The following is a 19,659-nucleotide window of genomic DNA, read 5'->3' as shown; positions in this document are numbered from 1 at the left end:
GCCCTTCCTGTGTTTTGACACTAACCTGAATAAAGGTTTTGGAAACTGGCCGGAGGTTGCTGTTGGAAGCTCACCCTGAGCTTTTTCTACTCCTCCAGCTTGTGTGACCAGCTCTCCCCCAGCAATGAAACCTGGGGTGGGGGAGTTCTCACTGGTGCCCTTGGAGAATATTCAGAAATGGTTGAGCGACTGAGCCAGCATAGTTCTGGTCTCTAGAGTATGTTATGCTCCCTTTCTATTCTGATTGGGAGGTAGGGGAATACTTTTCCTCTTAAGTTATTGCTTTCAGTGGGAACTTATTTAGAAGTGGAAATCTTTTTTTTTTTTTTCCTCTAATTACTGTCATGTCTCATTGCTTTGATTGAAAAAAATGTTATTTAAGTGTAGTTGCTGTATGATGTTATAGAAGCTCTCTCTTTTATAAATGCATAATGTTTGTAGGGTACAGGCTTCTGGTTTTAACAGATGTTTGGTCAGGGTTCAAAGTGATCTGACTACTAGCCTAACTAAAGGGGCTTTCCTTGGGTATTCTAACATTTTTAGACTGTTTCCCAGTGAGTTAAAATTCCATTCACCAATTTATTAATAGGTCACACACCCTATTTGGAAAGAAGAATTTCAATAGTGACACCTCACATCAGCAGGTTTTTTTCATCCTCTCATAAGAAGACCTAGGAATTATTTCCCGGTACTATTCTGGGGGGGGGGATACCCACCCGGAAACATTAGAAACAATAAATAGTCCTTCTGGTTCCTCTGTAGATCACTTTATAGTGAGAATGCTGGGGTGTGGGAGTTCTTGGTCTTTAGCAGGGAACTAAGTCGACTCTTAAAAATTTGCTTCCAGGTGGGGGCCCCTGGGTGGCTCAGTCGGTTAAGCATCCGACTTCGGCTCAGGTCATGATCTCACGGTTTGTGGGTTCGAGACCCACGTCGGGCTCTGCGCTGACAGCTCAGAGCCTGGATCCGGCTTCAGATTCTGTGTCTCCCTCTCTCTGCCCCTCCCCTGCTCATGCTGTGTCTCTCTCAGAAATAAATGTTTGTTTTTTTTTTTTCAACGTTTATTTATTTTTGGGACAGAGAGAGACAGAGCATGAACGGGGGGAGGGGCAGAGAGGGAGACACAGAATCGGAAACAGGCTCCAGGCTCCGAGCCATCAGCCCAGAGCCTGACGCGGGGCTCGAACTCCCGGACCGCGAGATCGTGACCTGGCTGAAGTCGGACGCTTAACCGACTGCGCCACCCAGGCGCCCCTCAGAAATAAATGTTAAAAAAAAATTTTTTTTTTTTAAATTTGCAGGGCGCCTTGGTGACTCAGTTAAGAATCCAGCTTCGGCTCAGGTCATGATCTCATGGTTCGTGCGTTCGAGCCCCACATTGGGCTCTGTGCTGACAGCTCAGAACCTGCAGCCTGCTTCAGATTCTGTGTCTCCCTCTCTCTCTGCCCCTCCCCCACTCACGCTCTGACTCTCTCTCTCTCTCTCTCCAAAATATTTAAAAAACAATTTTTTTTTAAATTTGCCCCCAAGTAAACAATTCAGTTAGTTTTCAGTGTCACTGGGCTGTGGAAATATAAATGATCACATCTTTTCAACAAATCTGGCAACCTGGCCTTTCCCCCCACCCCCGCCCCCAGAACTTGAATGTTTTTGTACGGATTGGTTGTGGTCGAGGTGCTACTGAACAGTCATTAAGTAACAGTGGAAAGTAGACAATTGAGGAGAAAAAAAGCCAAGTAGTCATTCAGAAGGTATTTTTGGTTACTTAATCTGCCTCCGAGCATATGGTCTCGTCAGCTGAAAAAATTTAACAGTGAGAAACTATATTTCAGTAACGGGAGATTAAAAACAACCTATTTATTTTCTCCCCCCCCCCCCACAGTGATATTTTTATCTCTGTTACCAAATACAAGTGTTAGCCACTTAACATTTACAAAGGCAGCCTTTGATGCGCCCACAATGTGCATCCACCTTTCTCGTCTTGGTTTTACGCGTGGAGGTATGTTTGCTTCCGGGGTGATTCGGGATCCAAACACGTTACCCTAAGTGGCATTAGTCTTTATGTTGGCCTGTGGACAAGAGGTCCACGTGAGATGAGGGAACATTTTACTGCACAGGCTTGACCCTTTTGTGACTCTGCTCTTGGGCTCTCATCGCCTCGTGGCCCCCATGTGTGGATAACTGACTGGGCTGTAGCCGTGTTCTGTCCTCCCCTCCGCCACCCTTCAGGTCTTGGGCATGGAATGAACGTAGTGGTTTCAGAACACGTTCACCAGTTCTTTGGCAGTCTTCTTCTGCCAGAACGTGGGCTCTGATTCCCCTCCCCTTGAACGTGGGCTGGACGTAGGGATGTGCTCCCCGCCACCAGAATGTGGCCGGTGTGACGGTGTGTGGTTTCCAAGACTAAGTGGTGAAGGGAGTCCTGGCGTCTGCCTCCCTCCCTCTGTCTGTCTCCCCCCACCCACCTTCCCCTCCCGTCAGATCTCTCACCGTGGGGGAGGCCAGCTGCCGCGCTGCGAGGGCATTCGCGCAGCCCTGGGCAGGAGTCCGTGGTAAGGCACTGTGGCCTCCCCCGGCGGCTGTGTGAGTGAACACCCTTGGGAGCGGCCCCTCAGCGCGGTCAGACCCTCAGATGGTTGGCAGTCCCGGCCGCCGTCTTCACTGCGGCCTCTTGAGAGACCGTGAGCCGGAACCACCCAGATTCCTGACTCTGAGAAGCTGGGTGAGATAATAAATGTTTCTTGTTTTCAGGCTCCTCGGTTTTGAGGGAACTTATTTTGCGCTGGTTGATAACCTAAGACACTTAGCCCTTGCCGATCGCTTTTCCCATCTGGGACAAGAAGGGTTGGACCCATCGGTGCCCTTAACAAGTCGATGGTGATCTGTTAGTATGGAAAAGGCTGCTTGCACAGCCCGCTGACCCTCGCTGTCCCCGCCCCAACACCACCACAGAGGCCTTTCTGCCTCCACACCCGTGACCCGGAAGCAGCTTTCACAGCCCTTCCCTCCGCAGCCTCTCTGGCAAAAGCCAAGCCCAATTTTTATTTATTTCTTCTTACTTTTTTTTTTTTTTTTAATGCTTATTTTGTGTGAGAGAGAGAGTGCACGCACGAGTAGGGGGGGAGGGACAGAGAGAGGTGGGGACAGAGGATCCAAAGCAGGCTCTGTGCTGACAGCAGAAGGCCCGAGGCTTGAACTCACAAACTGAGATCAGGTCTTGAGCCGAAGTCGGACACGTAACCGACTGAGCCACCTAGGCCCCCGCTTCTAATTTTTTTAATTTATTTTTTTTATTTCTTCTTATTTTGAAACAAAGACAGATCATACTGGGAATATGATGGGGAATATTCCTTAAATAAATAAAGCTATATTTACACTGAATTAATTTTTGTAACTATGCCATAAACCAACCTATTGGATTGACTATTTCTGAAAAACGTGTCATTTTATTAAAACCTACTGCTCTTTTATCTTCTTAGAAACGAGATGAATTTTGGCTGCTGCTCTCTCTAATTATGCTAGATAAATAGACATCACTCGGTCATTTATTTCCATCTGATCTCAGTCCCAGCCTGACTTGATCACCATTTGTGCTTCAGGTAACAGACTGCTTCTGTTACCCATTCGTAAGAACAGCGTGGGCACAGTGTGTATCTAGAACTTCTAAAGACTCTGTGAAAACTCACCCAATTCAAATACACTTAATAATAGCTATGAGCCCAGGTACGTGAGTAAGTGGGAGGACAGGAGATTGCGTTTTGCATTATCTGGGCTCATATGCCCTTTCCCAAGGGAGAGACAGCCTCAGTGCCAGAGGTGAGGCTCTCTCCGGGTCTTTCCCACACTGTGGTCCAAACAGTGAAGACGAGTGGGGGGTGTGGGGTGGGGGGTAGCAGCATCCTCCCTGCTCCGTGATCGTTGATATGGGTGGGAGACCTCTGGCTAAAGAAACCTCCCTGAGGGAACCCACTTTGCAGCCTGATCCGCAGTCCCGTGTTCAGCCTGAGTTAGTCATTCCGCATGTCAGTTCCATGTCAGTATCCCTCCTCTGCAAGCCAGAGACACAAAGCAGAGAGGAGGCTGCCGCCCCTGGGGAATAACAGCAGGCTGACCGGATCCCAGGCCTTGAATGCTCTGCAACTTCTGACCCAGCATCAAACCGCATCATTACTCCTCTAATCTTAGCCGTTTCTACTTGTCACTGAAAAGAGGACCTGCCTGTCACTGCATCATTTTCTCTTAAATGGGAGGAAACAAACAGATCAGTTGGTAACACATCCCGCCTGTCAGCGGGTCCTGGGCACTGGAGCCTTCTCCACACTGTTGCATTTCACACGTTTCCCCTTTGAAACGAGCCTCCACACCCCCTCCCCACCCCCCTCCCCGCTGGTGTAAATATGTTTCATCATGTATGTAGATGTATTGGGGGGGGGGGGAGTTGTCATGAAAAGCTTCCACTGCAAAGTGGGCGAAGCCAGTCAGATCAATCTGAGTAAGTAGTGTGAGGGTGTTTGGTCCCAACTCCGTTTATTATCATGTGACCAACCTGAGACCAGTGCCACACTTGGTGGCATGGGATACACCAGAAATGTGACAGAGCCCTCCTGCCCTCCAAGGACCTGAAGAGCTTTTGCATACCAACCATGTGAAATGGGGTGGAAAGTATAAAAAAGTGCTGAGAATACCCGGTACCCAGGAACGCCAAGGGCAGGCAGGGACCATGAGACCTTCAGCCGGTGCCCCGTGGAGGGAGGGAGGCTGGTGACTTCCTCAGATCCCTGTGGCGAGACCCTGAGGCTCCAGCTCGTGGGCCAGGGCTCTTCCCAATTTGTCATGTGTCCTGCATCTCCCTCTGCCCTGGGACCCGTTCTCACTTGGCTCATACCCCCCACCCCCAGCCGATGGTCTCACATGCCCGCCAGCAGCTTCGATGGCCTCCTGCCTTTCCAGAACTCCAGCCCTGTGTCTCCTGTGTCTGCCAGGTACCTCCTCTCGGTATCTTTCGGGAACCTCCACATTTCCTGAACAGGCTCGTCTGTATCTCCCAGCTCCCCTCCTTGCCCCACCTGGACAACTTTCTCGTGTTCCTTAGCGGTGAATGCCCCTCCTGTCTGAAACGCCCAGGTCAGAACTCTCCATCTCGGATTCCTTCCTTCCTTCCTGCTTTCCTCTTCCAATCCTCGCCCTGTGGTCGCGCCGGTCTCCTTTCTGCATCTCTGGGACCCAGGCTTGAGCCGGCTCCCCGCCGTCCCTTGCTGCATTGCCCTCGTGGCCCCCTGGCCTCTCTTCTGCCCCCTCCGTCTGCTCCCTACACTACAGCCAACGCGATGTTTCTGGAACGGAAGTCTCAAGTCTCAGTATCTCACCACTTCCATGTCTTCCCATTTTCTACCTTTCATTTTCTTCCCTCCACCAGAACCCTCATCTCCCCCAGAGCCCCATCATTTCTCCTTGCCAGGTCCATTCTAGACCCCTCAGATCTCTGCTAAGGTGTCCCTTCTTGGCCACAGGCTTCTCGGAGCCTTCCCCACACTCTGCAGGGTCTGTGGCACTGTGCCATCAGGTGGGATGCTTGTTTGCGCCCGAGTGGGCACGCTCAGCCAAGGTGAACCTGCCCACTCCTCACTGTATCTCTGGGGACGTTCTTCCATCTAGCAAAGGCCATGGGTCAGGGTTACAGGAGGAGAGTGGAACATGACAAGCGTCTGGAAGGGTGAGCTGTTGACAGGGGGTGCGTTGTACATGGGCACCAGCTGTCTCAGCCAGTGAATCCGATCAGTCATCCTGAACAATTAGGAATTTACAGTGATCAGACATATCCTGAGATGAATGAATGGCTAATACATTGTTTTGCTTTACTCGTGTCTATCTAGCTGGTAGTGGGGGAAGTTATTTTACCTAAAGGCAGTACAGTAGAATGATTGAGACCGTGGACTCCGGTACTGAATCCCCTGGGGTTTGGGCACCTGGGTGGCTCAGTCGGGTAAGTGTCCGACTTTGGCCCAGGTCATGATCACACAGTTTGTGAGTTTGAGCCCCGCGTCGGGCTCTGTGCTGACAGCTCAGAGCCTGGAGTCTGCTTTGGATTCTGTGTCTCCCTCTCTCTCTCTTCTCCCCGCCCCCCCCCCCCTTGCTCATGCTCTGTTTCTCTCTCTCTCTCTCTCTCAAAAATAAACATTAAAAATTTTAAAATCAATCAATCAGTCCATCCATCCCCTGGGGTTTGAATCTAACCTCATTATGTACTTGAGCTTCCAGTGCCCGGCTTTCTCATCTGTAAAATGGGGGTAGTAATAGCACTGGAAGGAAGTTCACTGTGTGCACAGTGGCTAGAATGGGGCTTGAGTGGCCTAGACAGTTCCCCCTTTTCTTCCTCCTCCTCCTCATGTTACTCTGGGAGCAGGTAGTTTATGTGGTAATTTGCAATTTTTAACTTGGGAGTCCAGAACGAACGAGTCCTTTGCGAACGACCTCCTGGAACCGTATCCTTGGGCTTTTTTTTTTTTTTAAATTGTTTTAATGTTTATTTATCTTTGAGACAGAGAGAGAGCATGAACGGGGGAGGGTCAGAGAGAGAGGGAGACACAGAATCCGAAGCAGGCTCCAGGCTCTGAGCTGTCAGCACAGAGCCCGACGCGGGGCTCGAACTCACGGACCGCGAGATCATGACCTGAGCCGAAGTCGGACGCTTAACCGACTGAGCCATCCAGGCCCCCGTATCTTTGGACTTTTATGATATTGTGAGACTCGGGTTCTTCTAACTTGGTTTAAACTGAGGCCTGATTCATCAGAGGCCAACTTTAGCTTCTTACCCACTATGTGACCCAGGTAGCTCCACGTCCCGTTGTGAACTAGGAATTCTCTGTGAAGCATCCGTGCGCAACACCACGTGTGTCGCAGGCATTCATAATTGGCCCTTAACCTTATTTCACCTGCTTGGGACTTGGCCGTTCAACATGTTCTCATCCCCAGCTTTGGTTTTATGGTGGGCATGGTGGATTTGGGAGGGGGAAGGGAGGCTAAGGAATGTCGCCTCTGGACCCAGTCCGTCTTGCCTGCGGGAAGAAGGAAGCATTTATTTTCTGAGAGAGCACTGATGGTTGACCTGCCTCAATGCTGATTTTGTCAACAGTACAGACAATGCCTTGGTTCTGGGGCACTGGCCCCAGCAGCACCCTTCACTTTTGATTTTATTCAAGTACAAGGTTAAATGGTTTGATCCATTTCGCCACTGTAATGCCTGCAGGGGGGAGAGAGTTATTAGCCACAAAAGGCTACAAGCGAGCTACAAAATAAAAATTAATAATGCTTAATTAAAAGTACGCACAGCATGATTCTGGTAACTTCATTACTCACTGGATTTAGTATTCGTACATTTCCGTATATTGTAAAGGCAGTAGGTTAGATTCTCTTCCTCCCACGCCTTTGCCAAGCTTTCCGCGAAATCATCGCTGATAGTAAATTGAAAGTTTATTTTTAACCAAATGGTCTCAAAAGCCAAATTATGAATACCTTTGAAAAACTGCTTGCCGCAAAAAATAAATTGGGATACTGGTGCATTTTAATACTTTTGTTAAAATGCAGGATAAACTCTTCAGAAGTCACAGGACTTGGGGCATTTGAAGGGCAGAGGTCTTGTGACAGGTGTGGGGTGGGGCAGGACCACCAAGGCACAGGAGCGTTCGTCTCCAGCCCATTGTTCTGCACCTCCCTGGTGCCCCCAACCCATCATTCTCACGGTGGCCCTGGTGGGATAAACCCAGCTATAGCACTGAAGAAGCAGCTGAAGAAAAAGCTGGCCTCAAGAGGGGTTGGAAGCTTAGGCATGGTTTCTCTTTTGTTATTGTACCGTTTGAGTAAAAATGGAGGTTATTGGCAAAGCAAGCCGCATTTGGGAAAAATGCCTGATTTGGCCCAGCACCTGAGAATTACCCTCCTTGCAGATCTCACTTTACGTTTGAAAGAGCCAGAATGTCTCCAGTGGCCCCCTTTTGCGCAACACGCAGCCCACGCTGGTCTGGAGGAGTGCTAGCGGACAAACCTGTGCAGAACTGGTCTGGTCTCTCCCCAGGGAGGGCTCATCCCGACAACATCTGCTCCAGAGAATGGCCAGTCGACACGGCTTGGCTCACGGAAATCTGTGTAGGAAAATGACTAGCCGTAGGACATTTCTGATCTGGGTTCTTCTACAGAAATCTTTCTTACTTGATTCAGAGAAATCAGATTCCAAGTGGTTGAAAGATATATTTAGCTCTGTGGTCATGGAGATGTTTTTTGGTTTGATTTAATGTTGATGGATTAGAGTAAATTGTTTGTGCAGATGAGCTGAATAAGTTCTGCCAGAGCTTATATCTTATTCTGGTTTTACATTAAACCCTTAATTTACAGCTCTGTTCCATTGGCAGTCCTATTAGAGTGAAGCCCGAGGAGAAGCTTGGCTGGTCCTTCCTCCTCCCTCCACTGTTACTCAGCAGAATTAAACAAATCATTTAGCAACGTCAGAGGAGGGCTCAAAGGGACCCAAGAGGGAGAAATCTGGTCCTAAGGTGTCCTTAACCATCTAAGATGTCTGGAGAGCTACCATCATTTTAATGGCTTTAATTTAACCACTACTGAATTATTTTATTTAATCTACTTTCCCTACCTCCCTTCCCCTACCTTCACAAATCCACAAAGCCCTGGGTTTTCCGGAGTATTGCCTTCCCAGAGATATGCAGTGTAAATATAAAATGAAGAGAGAAGTTGCAAATCCTTCCTTGGAAAAGGTCATTCCCACGCTTTTCTCCCCTTCCATACCTCCACCCTCCGAGAAGTTCTGGGATGGGAATTCTCTCTCCCTCCTTGTTACGTCCCCAGGGCTCTCTGGCGTCCCAAGACTTCAAGTGTTTATTGAACTGGTGAGTGAAGGTGTGCTTGAGGAACTGATCAACCCATTTCGTGTCTTTGTTCCCCTTAGGAGGACTGGAATGAAATTGACCCAATTAAAAAGAAAGACCTACATCACAGCAACGGGGATGAGAAAGCACAAAGCATGGAGACCCTCCCTCCAGGTAACTGCAGGGACCCATCTAGCCTCGGGCTGGGAGCTGGGGGCTGGGGGCTGGGAAATCCTCTTGCTCAGAAACCACGAATGAGTCGCGTGTGGCCCTCTGTCGCCTGTGGAGCCCGTGGAGTAGACAGCATGGATTGCAGAGGGCTGCTGGAGACCCTGCCCTCTAGTCATGTTTGGCTGACTTCCTTCAAGCTCCTTAGTGGGGGGTGAAATAAGTGTACTTAGGAGGTGACCAAAATTTGTTGGGAAAAAAAAAAGGAATAAAATAGAAAATACAGGATGGTATATATCGGTTCACAGATTTTTTTTTTTTAAAAAGACTTTATTTTTTAGATCAGTTTTAGGCTTGACGGCAAAATTGTGCACAGAGTGTGGAGATTCCCATACATGCCTCCTGCCCCTACACATGCGCGCCTCCCCCACTGTCAGCATATCCCTGCAGAATGGTCCATTGCTACGTTCAGGGAACCAACGCCGGCACGTCGTAATCCCCCAAAGTCCCTAGTTTACATTACGGTCCACTCTTAGTGCCGTACGTTCTGTGGGTCTGAACAAATATACGGTGGCATGAATCCACCCCTGCTTTATCCTACAGAATAGTTTCGCTGCCCTAAACGTCCTCCGTGTTCCAGTTATTCATCCCTCCACCGCCCCAGTCCCTGACAACCACCGATCCTTTTTCTGTCTCCATAGTTGGGCCTTTTCCAGAACGTCATCTAGTTAGAATCATACAGCCCGTTGCCTTTCAGATTGGCTTCTTTCACTTAGTAACGTGCATCGACGCTTCCTCCGTGCTTTCTTGTGGCCTGATGGTGTATTTGTTCTCACCACTGAATACGACTGTGTTGCCTGAGTGGACCCCAGTTTACCCATCCACCTCCTGAAGGACATCTTGGTTGCTTCTGAGCTTTGGCAGCTGTGACTAAAGCTGCCGTAAACATCTCTGGGCGGGTTTGTGTGTACGTGTAAGTTTTCCGTTCATTTGGGTGCGGACCACGGAATAAGACGGCTGGATCACGTAGTAAGAGTACGTGTGGTTTTGCAAGAAACTACCAAGCTGTCTTCCGAAGTGGCTGTACCATTTTGCATTCCCACCAGCAACGAATGAGAGTTCCTTTTGCCCCGTTTCCTCAGCAGCGTCTGGTACGGTCAGCGTTTTTGATTTGGGCTGTTTTAATAGGTTGGAAGTGGAATCTCGTTATTTAAATCTGCATTTCCCTAACGATATATGATACTGACTTTCTTTTGATAAATTTATTTACCCTCCATTTGTCTTCTTTGGGGAAGTACCTGCTCAGGTCTTTCATCCATTTTTTTTTTTTTTTTAAGCGGGTTGCCCATTTACCGAATTTTAAACGTTCTTTCCATATTTTGGATAACCATCCCCCATCAGATATGTCGTTTGTAAATTCTTTCTCTCAGGCTTTGGCTCATCTTCTTGTTCTTTGGACAATGTCTTTCCCAAAGCAGATATTTTAATTTTAATGAGATTGAGCTTTATCAGTCCTTTCATGGATCGTGCCTTTGACGTTATATCTGAAAAGTCATTGCCAAAATCACCTAGATTTTTTTCCTACATTTTGTTTCAGGAGTTTTATAGTTTGGCTTTATAATCAGGTCTTTGATCCATTTTGAGTTTACTTTTGAGAAGAGTGGAAGATCTGTGTCTAGATGGACTGGTTGATGGGTTGCATGTGGACGTCCTGATGTTCCAGCCCCGTTTGTTAGAAAGCTACCTTTGCCCCATTGTATTGCCTTTGCTCCTTTGTCAAATACCACATTGTCTTGATTACTTTAACTTTATAGTAGTTCTTGAATTTGGGTGATGTCAGTCCTCCCAACTTCGTACTTCATCTTCAATATTGTGTTGGCTATTCTGTTTTTTGTGTTTTTTGGGTTTTTTTGCCTTTTGTATAAACTTGAGAATCGGTTGATGCTCAGAAAATAATTTGCTGGGATGTTCATTTGTTTGTGTTGAATTTATAGATCAGGCTGTAAGAATTGACATCTTGACAGTATTGAGTCTTATTACTCATGAACGTGGACTGTCTCCATTTATTTAGTTCTTTCTTTATTTTCATTGTCAGTGTTACAGTTTTCCTCATACAAATTTTATGCCTATCTTGTTAAATTTCTATCAAAGTATTTACATTTGGGGGTGCTAATGTAAATGGTATTGTTTTTTTAATTTCAAATTCCACTTGTTCATTGTTCGTATATAAGAAAGGAGTTGGTTGTTGTATATTAACCGTGTATCCTGCATCCTTGCAGTAATTACTTATTAGTCCCAGGAGGTTTCAATGCTTTCAGATTTTCTACATAGACAGTCATATCATTTGCAAACATCTTCCTTCTTAATCTATAGCGTACTTTTTGTTTCCTAGCATTAGCTAGGACTTCTAGTATGATGTTGAAAAGTGGTAAACATCCTTGCCATATTATTTCTTACCTTGGAGAGCGAGCATGAGCAGGGGAGAGGGGTGGCAGGGGGTGGGGCGGGTAGAGAGAGGGAGAGTTGCAAGCCGATGCCACACTCAGCACAGAGCCCAACAAAGGGCTCGATCCCACAACCCTGGGATTGTGACCTGGGCCGAAATCAAGAGTGGATGCTTAACTAACCAAGTCACCCAGGTGTCCTTCCTTGCCATATTTCTGATCTTAGCAGGAAAGCTTCTGGTTCCCTACCACTAAGTATGAAGTTAGCTCTAAGTTTTTTGTAGATGTTCTTTATCAAGCTGAAGAAGTTTGCCCTCTATTCCTAGAATAGAGTTTTTATCATGAAGGAGTATTGGATTTTGTCAAATGGATTACATTAATCGGCTTTCACATGTTGAACCAGTCTTGCATACCTAAGATCAATCCTACTTTGTCATGGTTTTGGATTCAATTTGCTAATATTTTGTTGAAGATTTTTGCATCTACATTCATAAGAGATATTGGTTTGCCATTTTCTTGTGATGTCTTTGGTTTTGTTATTAGGGTAATGTTGGCTCCATAGAATGAGTTAGGAAGTATTAACTTTGCTTCTATCTTTTGAAGGAGATTGTAGAGAATTAGTAATGATTTCTTCCTTAAGTGTTTGGTAGACTTCATCAGTAAACCCATGTAGGCTCAGTGCTTTCTGTTTTGGAAGTAGATTTGTTGAGGACAACATACAGCTAGTTGGGTCTTGTTTACTGATCTTCTCTGACTCTGTCTTTTAATTGGTGTATTAGACCATTGCTATTTAAGGTGGTTATTACTATAGTTGTATTGATATGTACCATATTTGTTAGCCTTTTCTATTCCTTGCCTTGTTCTGTTATTTTTGTCTTCTACACTGTTTCTGCCTTTTGTAGCTTTCATTGAGCATTTTACATAATTCCATTTTTCTCTCCTATTTTTTCCCATTGTTTTAGTGGTTGGCCTAGTGTTTGCAATGTGCATTTAGAACTAATCCAAGTCTAATTTCAAATAACACTAGACTGCTTCATAGTTAGTGTAAGTATCTTATAACAACATATTAAGAATTCTTCCCTCCTGTTCCTTGAATCATCACTGTCATTCATTTCATATGTACAGTGTGTACCTAAATATAAGCATGCAAAATTGTTGCTATTATTATTTTGAACAAACCTTTACCTGTTATATCAATTGAGGATAAGAAAAATTAAAGTTGGGGGCGCCTGGCTGGCTTCATCGGTTAAGCGTCCGACTCTTGGTTTCAGCTCAGGTCATGATCTTAGTTTGTTGGTTTGATTCCTCAATTGGGCTCTGTGCTGACAACGCGGAGCCTGCTTGGGATCCTTCCTCCCTCCCTCCCTCCCTTTCTCTCTCTCTCTGCTCCTCCCCTGTGTGCTCTCTCTCTCTCTCTCAAAAATAATAAACTTAAAAAAAAATTAAAGTTGTCATTTTACCATCACTTATTCCTTCTCTGATGTTCTTACTTTTTTATGGAGATTTGAGTTTCTGCCCTGTATCATTTTCCTTCTCTCTGAAGAGCTCCTTTTAATATTTCTTGCAAGGCAGGTCTACTGGCCACAGATTGCCTCAATTTCTGTTATCTGAGAAAGTCTTTATTTCTCCTTCACTTTGGAAGATTATTTTCACGGAGTATAGAATTCTAGGTTGGCAATTTTTTTTCTCTCAAAACTATAGATATTTCATTCCATTCTCTTCTTGCTTGCACGGTTTATGAGCAGCTGGATAGAATTCTTATCTTTGTTTCTCTGTTTCCTTCCTCCCCATCTTCTTTCAAGATTTTTTTAAAGGGGCACCTGGCTGGCTCACTTGGTAGGACATGCAACTCTCGATCTCGGGGTTGTGAGTTCAAGCTTCATGTTGGGTGCAGAGATGACTTAAAAATAAAATCCTAAAAAAATAAATAAATACAAGTAAATAAAAATAAAATGTTGACTTTTGCTGTTTGAATATGCTATGTCTAGGTGTAGTTTTTGGTTTTTTATGTTTTCTGTCTTTTTGTTATTTATCCCACTTGGTATTTTCTGATCTTCCTGCAGCTGTGATTCAGCATCTGACATTAACGTGAGGAAATTCTCAGTCATTACCACTTCAAATAAATCTTTTATTCCTGCCTCTCTTCCTTCTCGTTCTGGTAGTCCCATTATACATGTGTGTACATTTTGGTAGTTATCCAGCATTTCCTGGATAACTCCATTCTGATTTCTTTCAGCGTTCTTCTGTTCTTTGTTTTTTAAATCTCTGCTTTCCAGTTCAGAAGTTTCTACTGTCATATCCTCAAGCTCAGAGAGTCTTCCATCAGCTGTGCCCAGTTTAGTGGGATGAGTCCATCAAAGCCACTCTTCATTTCTGTTACAGTGTTTTGATCTCTAGTAATTCTGTATGGTTCTTGACTAGAATTTTCACTTCTGTTTCTCTGTTCTTCATTTGTCCTTCCATGTTGTCTACTTTTTCCATTAGAGCTTTTAACATACGAATCGTAGTTGTTTTAAATTCCTGGTATGGTAATTCCTACATCCCTGCCATATCTAAGCCCGTTTTGATGCTTTCTTTGTCTCTTCAAACTTTGTTTTTTGCCTTTTAGTATGCCTTGTAAGTTTTTCTTAAAAGCCGAGTATGATGTGCTGGGTAAAAGGAACTCAAGTAAATAGGCCTGTAGTGATAAGGTAGGTGTGGGGACAAGGGAAGCCTTCCATAGTCATTTGCTAGGTTTCATCTTTTAGTGAGCCTGTGCCCCTGGGCTGTGAACTTCACAATTGCTTCCCAGTTTCTCTCCCACATGGGTGGGACAGGGCAGCTAAAGTTGATTAGAAAGGAGTATTTCCCTTCTTCCACGCAGAAGGCTGGGGGCAGGCTGGGGTCCAGCATTTTCCTTTCTCCAGGTTGGTTAGGCTCTGATAAACTTCCATGGGGTTAGGCTGAGGTAAAATAGCTTCTGTTGAGGGCAGGCCTTGTCAAGAACAGAATGCTCTGGCATATTTCCAAATGATCCTTTTTCCTCTCCTGCTGGAAGCATGAAGGAAGGGATCTGTCGTCCAGAAACCTAGTTAAGCTCCTGGAGGTAAAAACTCACAGAGGTATGGGGGGCCACCTATGACTGATGCCCCTGGAGTTTTTAGCTCTCAGGCTTGTCCACAGCGACCTCCCTCCGGCAGTTCATCTGTCACCGTTCTGATTTCGTTACCCGGACAAGGTTCCTGCACAGATGGGTCCTCCAGTAAGTTGTGATTCTCTGTATTCACCTTTGGGTGTCTCCAGTTTTTGGAGTAGCCGTTTGCTCTATGATCTCACTTCTCTGAGGGAACGCAGAAGAGTTATCGATAGCTTAGGATGGAGTGATAACTTCCCAACTCTTCACACGCTGGCCCGGAAAGCCAGAAGTTGGCTCACGAAATTTTTACTTTGTGGTGACGGGGAGTTTGTATATTCGTGTGTCTAACCAAGGTTGGATACGTATCACCCCAGGGAGTGCAGGTCTATACCGTTTGTCTATACCCTTCCATTGTCCCAATTGCGCTAGACGGGAGCATGCGTGTGTGAGCACATTAGCTGTATCTATTAGGCCAGCCCCCTCCCTTCTTCCCCAACTCCTGGATGAGTCATGCAGTTCTGAGCCAAGGTTTCTTCCTATGTAAAATAGGCATTTCCCACGCAGTGGGGAGCATCTGAACGGAATACTTCGCTAATAAGGATTTCTTTACTATAATAATAGGATACGCTTCTACTGTGTGGATTCATGAGAGACTTCCTGTGGGTTGTCTTCCATTAAAACCAAGTGTTCTAGTGGATTTTAAGTCCTATATGGAGTGGGAGTGCGAGGGGGAGGCCATCTTCAGGGTGTAAACCAGCTACTACTAAGAGTCATACTCTAGTTAAAAATCAATTCAGTGTGGTATTGACCCTGGCTGTCATGTTTGTAGCTGTTACACAGTTGATTTTCTTCAGAGATAGGACAGGAATATACCGACGGTCCCTTTTTTTCTGAGTTATTACCGATAACTTGCTAAAGGCACCGTGTCCTTTTATTTTGCCGAAGAACTTCAACCTTTTGAGTTGTAACCTTTTTCCTCGCTAAACCCACGTCCACGTGAGTTTTTTCTTTAGAAGTTATTTTGCTCTGGGGCGCCTGGGTGGCTCAGTCGGTTAAGGATCCGACTTTGGTTCAGGTCACGATCTCGCGGTGCGTGGGTTTGAGCCCCGCGTCGGGCTCTGTGCGGTCAGCTCAGAGCCTGGAGCCTGCTTGGGATTCTGTGTCTCCTTCTCTCTTTGCCCCTCCCCCTCTTGCGCTCTGTCTCTCTCAAAAACCGAATAAACATTAAAAAAAAAAGAAGTTACTTTGCTCTGGCTGCGAAACACATTTTCCGCAAGAATGATGGACGCTGCCAGTATTTTGTGGTCGGCAGGGAACCACTGTGCACAGCTCTTGCCTCTGGGTAAAGTGGGTTGTTCAGAAACCCAGCTTCCTGTGTTCTAGGTGTTGGATATCTAGCAGTTGTAGACAGATGGGTGGGAGGAGGCAGCATGAAGCCAAATATAGGAGCCTGGTGTCTTTTAGCATGGCCACAAAACCCACTGACAGATGTAGGAGCCAGATTCAAGATAGCAGTGATGCCCCCCGCGACGGCTCCCGCTTTTTTGACCAAACGCCCTATTAGCGAAAATATTTTGAGGATAAGCTCTCCTTCCTCCGTCTATATTAAGACACTTACAGATTAAACACGTATTATCACGCGAATCTAGTGATACGTTCCAAAGCACATTTTAAATAAAATATTATGAAGGATTCGGGACGACCCACTGTGGCTTTACCCCTAAAGATTGCCTTGCATGGCCCCACTCTGGGGATCCCACTCTTGGGTCCGCCATGGCTTCCAAAAGCCCAGATTATTGTTCCCAACTCGATTTCCCGTCCCAGCCCGCGCTGCTTTTCGATAGACTCTGGGATTTTTTAATAAAGCCAACCAGCAGAGTGGCTGTGGCAGAGGGGAGGCCCGGAGGCTGGGGTCCTGGCCTTCATTTTCTGGTGGAAGCTTAGTCGTCCATGCTCAGCAGTCGACTCACGGGGCCTGAGGAGCACAGAGAAGCCTGTACGCTGAGCCAGGGCGCAGCCTAGAAGGGCTTTGTGACCGGGGTGCAGGAACAGAACCGCAGACGTGAGCACCAGCAGCTGGATTTATGAACGGCCCAGATCTAGCGCTGGCCTGTTAGAGACCCAGGATTTCCTCACCAAGTTCTTGAGTCGCAACCCGGTCCGTGAAGGAGATCTGAAAATTGGAGTGAGAGATCTGGTCGGCGTCATCTTTCAGTTCTGTTTATTTGGATCCCACTGTCATCGGGAGAGGCCAGAGGCTGGGGGTGGGGGGCAGTTATGAAGCAGTTTGCTTCCCATCTCACTCAGGTCACGCTGGCCAGGAGTCCTTCTGTCGAAGCTCCCGAAGGTCAAGGGTGACTCAATGAATCCTGCATTTCCCTTGGTAGAACTGCACCTGGTCTGGGTCACAGGCACTTGAAGCCAGATAGATGCCTGCAAATTGGCTAAAGAAGGAAGGAGTCGTGGGGCGCCTGGGTGGCTCAGTCGGTTAAGCGTCCGACTTTGGCTGAGGTCATGATCTCACAGTCCATGAGTTCGAGCCCCGCGTCGGGCTCTGTGCTGACGGCTCGGAACCTGGAGTCTGCTTCGGATTCTGTGTCTCCCTCTGACCCTCCCCTGTTCATGCTCTGTCTCTCTCTGTCTCAAAAAAAAAGAAGAAGGAAGGAGTCATTTGTTTTCTTTGCTCCCTGGGCCGGTTTCCTGGAGCCTTGGAGAGAAGGCTGTGGTCATGCGCATGGGGAGAGTCCTGCCTCCTGGGAGGCCGCTGGCTTCACAGAGGTAGCACAGCATGCTCACGTGGACACGTCCTTCTACGACGACTGCTTTCTAGAAGTTGAGGAGGAACTGTGAGATTCTTGAGGTCCCGAATGCACTGGGATAGCCCAGCCCTTGTCCACTTTCCAGTTTTTCTGGCCATTTCTGAAATAGTGGCCTCATAGGAACTGGAATGCGAGAGCTGTCCTCTAGAAGCGCGGGGCTCGAGGACAAGGACACTTGTCCACCGAGCTAGGCACTGGGGCGCGGCGCTCAGCGCTGCCACCAGGTAGTTGACCTTAGACAGATAGTGACTATTTTACAGCTTCATTTTCCTTATCTGTAAAATGGCCACACTTTCTTCTGGGACATCCCTTGATTCTGTTGTTTATTTTTAAAAAAAGAAATTTTTTTTAACGTTTATTTATTACTGAGAGACAGAGAGACACAGAGCATGAGCAGGGAAGGGGCTGAGAGATGGAGAGACACAGAATCTGAAGCAGGCTCCAGGCTCCGAGCTGTCAGCACAGAGCCCGACGCGGGGCTTGAACTCACAAACCGTGAGATCATGACCTGAGCCGAAGTCAGACGCTTAACTGACTGAGCCACCCTGGCGCCCTGACTCTGTTGTTTAAACTATACCTTTCTGTTGCCTTCCAGTCTCTGTCCCCAGATTAGGACCACCAATCGTACTATCTTGGAGACGGGGTGAGGATATGTCTTCGTGTCCCATCGCCCTCCTTGTAGATGTCAGGTCTGGAGCAGAAGGCCTTTGGTCCTTAGGTTCTGGGCCCCTTTCTTCCCTTTTGGTCACTGAAGTTGCTTTTCAGTGCTGACTGTCTTTTCTTTCTTTCTTTCTTTCTTTCTTTCTTTTTTTTTAAGTTTTTTTTTTTTTAATGTCTGTTTATTTTTGAGAGAGAGAGAGAGTGTGAGCAGGGGAGGGGCAGAGAGAGAGGGAGACACAGAGTCCGAAGCAGGCTCCAGGCTCCGAGCTGTCAGCACTGAGCCGGACTCGGGGCTAAAACTCTAAAACCTCAAGATCATGACCTGAGCGGAAGTGGGACACTTAACCGGCTGAGCCCCCCAGGCACCCTTCAGTGCTGATTTTCAAAGTGTTCTGGCAAATAGAGTGTTAGTCAGGTTTTGTGTTTTTTGAAAATTTATCTGATGGAGACGAATTTTGTCTTCCCCCCCTTCCCCGCCCCTGGGTACAGAAAAAGCTCTCTGGTTTGAAAAATGAGTCTCTCCCAGTAAATGCCCTCCTGTGTCCTCTCCACTTATGCCCTCCGCCTCTCTCCGTCTGGCTGATGAGACCAGTGGGCAGGATGGCCGATGATCCAGGACAGCGAGGAACAGGGGCCATCTGAAGGGCTCTCGTCCTTCAGATGGGGACGTGTCCTTGGAAAGCAGATTCTGTTTTTGCCTTTCTGAAACCTTGGTATCGTTCTTGTGTTCGTTACAACCTCGTGGAAGGGGGCGAGGCCTCGGAGAGACACGGGTAGGGAGAGGAGAGTCCTGATTACGGTGTGCGTCGTCTGGGAGGACCCCCATCCTTCGGGGTGTCTCCTCCCGCCCCTCCCCTGCCCGCCGCTGCCTCATTACCCGGGACAGTTGACTTCTCAGAACAGAAATTGCTTGCATTTACGCAGAGCTGAATGACACGGGAATGGCGAAATGCGTAATAGAACCCAAGTCCTGGTGCAAATTGCCGCTGATGCTAATGGAAACGTTTTAGCGTTTCTACTTCCCACCTGCCAGAAGGAAGAGGAGATGAGCCACTTGTGTGTTCATCCTGCATTGCTACAGAGTCGGGAGAAGTGCTCTCCTGAACCTTTTCTCCTTTCGAGGGATTTACGGGGCTCCGGCGTCGTGCGTTCTTTAAAAAAATCGTGGTGAGATACACATAACGGAACGTTTGCCGTGGCCGCCGTCTTTAAGTGCACAGCTGAGTGGCATCATGTACGTTCACACCGTTGTGCGGCCGTCACCCCCCCCATCCGTCTCCAGAACTTTCTCCCTTTCCAAGCTGAAACTCTGTCCCCGTGAAACACTAACCCCCGTTCTCCCCACCACCGCCCCCCCCCCCCCCGGCCCCTGGTAGCCACTGCTTTCCTATGTGTCTCCTTGAACTCCACTCCCCCAGACACCCCAGGGAAGGTTGTCCTTCGGTGACTGGCATGTTTCGCTCCGTGCAGTGTCCCCCAGGCTCATCCATGTTGTAGCACGTGTTAGAGTTTCCTCGCTTCTTACGACCGAACCCGCTTCCCCTGTATCTCTGTGCGCCGTGTGCCCGGTGAGCCGC

At 47.3% G+C, this 19,659-nt stretch overlaps 1 protein-coding gene across 2 annotated transcripts in view; it reads left to right on the top strand.

The window, feature by feature from the left end:
* The window catches only part of GALNT2 (polypeptide N-acetylgalactosaminyltransferase 2), a 194,882-nt gene that overhangs the window by 91,553 nt on the left and 83,670 nt on the right, over positions 1-19,659 (top strand). For both annotated transcript variants that reach the window (XM_086679705.1, XM_086679706.1), the window contains exon 2: positions 8,957-9,050. In XM_086679705.1, the coding sequence (XP_086535831.1) occupies positions 8,957-9,050 (94 nt within the window). The remainder of the gene's footprint in view (positions 1-8,956; positions 9,051-19,659) is intronic.

This window comes from Puma concolor, chromosome D2 (genome assembly GCF_028749965.1).
Source record: "Puma concolor isolate L17-30 chromosome D2, mPumCon1.1.hap2, whole genome shotgun sequence".
NCBI classification, from domain to species: Eukaryota; Metazoa; Chordata; class Mammalia; order Carnivora; family Felidae; genus Puma; species Puma concolor.
Note: the sequence above shows the minus strand (reverse complement) of the source record. Positions and strands in the feature narration are given on the sequence as shown.